The sequence below is a fragment of the Anneissia japonica genome, unplaced genomic scaffold (assembly GCF_011630105.1).
Source record: "Anneissia japonica isolate Jap-2015-1 unplaced genomic scaffold, ASM1163010v1 scaffold1596_len85944_cov114, whole genome shotgun sequence".
Classification (NCBI taxonomy): Eukaryota; Metazoa; Echinodermata; class Crinoidea; order Comatulida; family Comatulidae; genus Anneissia; species Anneissia japonica.
In genome coordinates this window covers 66,962-71,484 of record NW_022737404.1, presented here as the reverse complement: position 1 = coordinate 71,484, position 4,523 = coordinate 66,962, and the positions used below count along the sequence as shown (strand labels likewise).

At 35.3% G+C, this 4,523-nt stretch overlaps 1 protein-coding gene across 1 annotated transcript in view; it reads left to right on the top strand.

The window, feature by feature from the left end:
* LOC117117335 overlaps positions 1-939 on the top strand; it is a 15,236-nt gene extending 14,297 nt beyond the window's left edge. Inside the window, exon 10 of the mRNA XM_033261602.1 lies at positions 869-939. Coding sequence (XP_033117493.1) covers positions 869-939 — 71 coding nt within the window. The remainder of the gene's footprint in view (positions 1-868) is intronic.
* The last annotated feature ends 3,584 nt before the right edge of the window (positions 940-4,523 follow it).

Here is a 4,523-nt window from a genome sequence, read left to right as displayed (position 1 = left end):
GTTGATTTTTTTGCCGTAAAACCAAAATAGTTTCATCCATGCCGACATTCCGGTCGGTTAGCGTGAGCCCTGACTGAACTCTGCAGAAACTTCACATCGATCTTCGCATCGCAATGTAAAACAAAATGTCAGAAAACTTTTCTTTGACGCATGCGCATTTGCATAAATGTCTACACACACACACGCGATGTAAAACAAAATGTCGGAAAACTTTTCTTTGACGCATGCGCATTTGCATAAATGTCTACACACACACATACACACTACACACAATAAATAACATAGGAAATAGCAAGAGTGATTACAATAGTTCCTATTGCATTACATGCATAGGAACTAAAAAGGTGATAGAAAGGATTTAAATAGCCTCATACTAAGCCTCAGCATTTTGTGATAGGCCATTGCTAATTAATATTTGTAAATCGTTTTTTATCAGTAATCAACTTAGACCTTAATACAGTACAAATAAAATACACAAGTGTTGTACCATTATGTAGTACAGTAGAAATAAAGTTTGACCCCCAAAAAATTGCAACAAAAGGTTTTTCAACGGATTTTTTTTGGTAGTATTGAGTGTGCTAAATAACATAAAAAAAGTCTTATGAAATCCGACCACCGGAAAGTGGTTTTTTCCAAGATGGCCGCCAAAATGGCGGCCATACCATAAAACAGCTATATCTTTTTAAAACAATTTCAAGTTTTTTGGGTCAGTAAATCATTTCAGACAGTTTAGAATGTGATATAATCAATATAAATCAATTCAAGATGGTGTCCAAGATGGCCGCCATGTATAAACAGTCATAAATCAGTACTTACTTTAGCAATTTTAAGTGTTGTCATTTTTTGATCAAATTCTATTGATTAACAGTTATACCAACAAGTAGACTGGAATTAAGGACCAGGCTTGCTATATTTAATGTGTTTTGTAGTTTACGATAAATCAATAGTCATCTGTTTCCATTTCTCCCTCTTCATCATCTATTACTTTCTCTACATTCTCACATCCCTTAAGTTGACAGGGTCCACAGGCTGATGTGCATGCCAACCCATAGCATCTGCAACTGCAACGTGGTGTTTTACATCCAGTAGTGCAATTGCAATGGATGATTTTTAAAAGTTGACAATGAAATTTACTGGCAGATGTAGTTGGAGGTAGTTGCTGAGGCTTCACAATCGATACCCCCCAACAACTTTCTTGCTTACATCTGAAGCTATCAAGTGAATCAATGGATTCAGTCCCAAACAGGATAGATAGCCTTTCTTACAAATTCCACAATTACATCACTGTTCTGATTTGGCTGACTAAATGCTTCAGCACATAATCTAAGAATCTAATCTCCCTCCACCAATTTCTGGAAAGCTGCCTTCTTTACCGATGTCAAAAATGCACGATGTTGAATCACAACCCGTAAAAGCATGTTGAATGACAATGCAAGGCATACTTTATTTCCTAAGGCGGATTTTATGCGGGTTACATTTATTACCCTTACCCTAGTATCCATTGTCTTGTCCGACCTGAAGTAAACCTCTCGTTCGTCTGTATTGACATGATAGAGAAGAAGAACAAGTCTGTATCTTCTCCAATTAAAGTTACAGTATGATGATGGGAAATGTCTACTGCTGCTACACTATATCCACGTCAGCATCGTTCCTTTCAAGTATTACAGGACAATTTCTTTTCTGAAGTTCAGCAGAGAGCATATTTATAAACTTCTGCTTGTTATCCTGATGATGACATAATTAATGAATCCCGACATGATGGCGTGCGTTTTGATACTTGGAGTATGTATCTGCTTGTTATGTATCCCTTTTGCCATCAAACTCGGTATTAGCCGTAAAGTTTTTAAGTTTGTGCCGTACCTGTCTCCTCTCTTCCATAAGTGATGTAAAAGGGAGCCTCCATCTAGATCACAACATTCAGTTTCCGGTACAGTGTCGTAGATTGCTTTAATTGACAGCTTACTTGCATGATCTATAACAACTTGAACAAATTGTGGTTTGTTGGCCTTCCTAAAAATGTTTAGTCTCAAAAAGTGATGGTGGAAATGGACTAAGTTCATTACTCATTACATCTTCTAATGTAAGATCTCCCGATTTGACACGACAAGGAATCTTTGGAATAAAAATGGCAGGGTCAATGGTTCTATCAGGAGCAATTTTAATGGCTTTTTCATCTCCAAGTGTTTTGGCTTTATCTTTTCTTTTGGCTTTACCTTTTCTTTTGCATCGTGAGTGGATTTCCCGCACGATTAAAAATCGTAACGGTATTGGGTTTGGTCTACAGGAGTTCGTGCTTCAAACAGGTCATTCCATTCATAGAAAAAGCCATTTATGGAGAAAGTGTACCTTTCTAGCAAGGTTTACCTAGGTCGAAACTAACTCCGGCTCTATAAAATTGATTAGAAGAATGAAAAAGTTATTCTTGTTTATGAATATATAAGGATTACTACTATGTCCATTTTTATTGATCTAATCTACGTAAATTTACTTTCAGAGTTTTAATTTAATTAATTAGAAGTGTTTCAACATTTATTTGAAAATATTATATGAAATAATTATTATATTATTTAATACAATTTTAATAAGATTAATTTAACGTGGACGTTGAATAATTTATACTTAAACAATACATTAAATTTAAATATAAATAATATATAATAACCTTAATGAATAAATAACAATAATTAAAATGTGGACATGGTGTCACTACTACAATAATAAGGTGAATACTTTTCAATCTTATAATCAATTTTGTATAGCCGTAGTTAGTATTGACCTAGGCTACTATGGCTAACGACAGGTACGCTTTTTCCAAGAAAAAGGCTTTCTCTATGAATGGAATGACCTGTACGAAGCACAAGCTCCTGTAGACCAAACCAGTACCGTTACGATTTTAATCGTGCGGGAAATATACTCAAGATAGTTTAACTTCCAATCATGCCAATCAGAGAACTTCTTTAAAAAATATATTATTTTTAGTGCTTGGGCGCAACAGATTCATTCACCAAGGGATTATGAAAAGACACTTCAAAGTAATCTTCATTTATTGATGCCTGTTTATTCATGTTTACCGTGTTGAGTGTTACTTTTCTAAAATTGCTAATGTCAAATGTATTGCTGTAAGACAAATTAACCAATCAGAAAGCTTCTTAAAGCAGGTTATTCCAAAGACTTGTTGACATACAGTAGGTAAAATAGCGAAAATGTTAAATGATAAATAAGACAATGCTGGATGTTTTTGACAATTACATACAACATTAACAAATAACAACAAAGCTTATGTAGTTATAATAACTGATTTATGGCTGTTTATACATGGCGGCCATTTTGCACGCCATTTTGAATATATTCATATTGGTCATCACATTAAAAATTGTCTCAAATGACTTATTAACCCATAAAGCCTGATATTGATGATAAAATCCGCAATTACAATACAGTTTGTAGCTGTTTTATGATATTGGCGCCATTTTGGCGGCCATCTTGAAAAGAACCACTTTCCGGTGGTCGGATTTTGTAAGACTTTTTGTATGTTATTTAGCACATCTAATACTATCAAAATCCGTTGAAAAACCTTTTGTTGCAATTTTTTGGGGATTATGCCCTTTTTTGAGCTATATCTACTCTACTAATGATCTATTATGTGCTTGAGGAGCCAGGCAACTAAGGAAAGGATTATTTTCCTCTTAAAATTGTGCTTTTTACCTTGTTGTTGATTGTTGTGTTTAATGCGTCCGTGAAGGTTTGTGGAAGTTTTCTGTGGTGTTTTTTTTAAAGTATTCCTGTGTTTTTTTTTTAAGTATTGTGATCGTGTTATTTTTGAGCTGTTTCCTAGCCCTGGCTTCGTTTAATCAAAAGACATAGCTAGTGACTAACATCCTTGGATTGACTATTGTTCTAAGCAATGCATGCACAGACTAGCTCAAAGTGTACCGAACCCGCTGGTGTTACATAACCCACATTCTAGATCGAGGCAGTGTCGTAAGCTTGTGCACGCAAGGCCGGCTGAGTACTATCTGTATTCTTGTTCAGTGTCTGTTACTACTGTCATTTTTTAACTTTGTTTCTGTTGCTGCATTTCAACGTTTTTGATATTTTTGTATATAGATATTTTAGAAGATTTTGAAATTTTAAAGTGGATTTTAACCCTGAGGTAGGGCCTTTTGGAAGTGCCAAGCAGCATTAAAAAGATATGATTTACACAATTAGCGAATTTTATAAAATTAGCCAACGGTGTACAGCAATTCCGGTCAAAGATTTTTTCTACAGAATTAACCATCTTGGAATAGCGGCAACCAGACCATGCAGATGTAGTGTCAGCAGGAACAAACAGAGGCATATTACCTGTAAGGGTAACATCATCTCGAATATACGACCGTAATCAACACGTTAAAAATAAAGGTAAAGGTAAAGGTAAAGGTAGGAGAATAACCCATAACTTGCAGCGTCATTGTGCTGAATTGCGTATGGGTGTGGTCCGTGACTACCTAGCAGCCGTAAAGAGGCGCTTCTTGGTAGATACA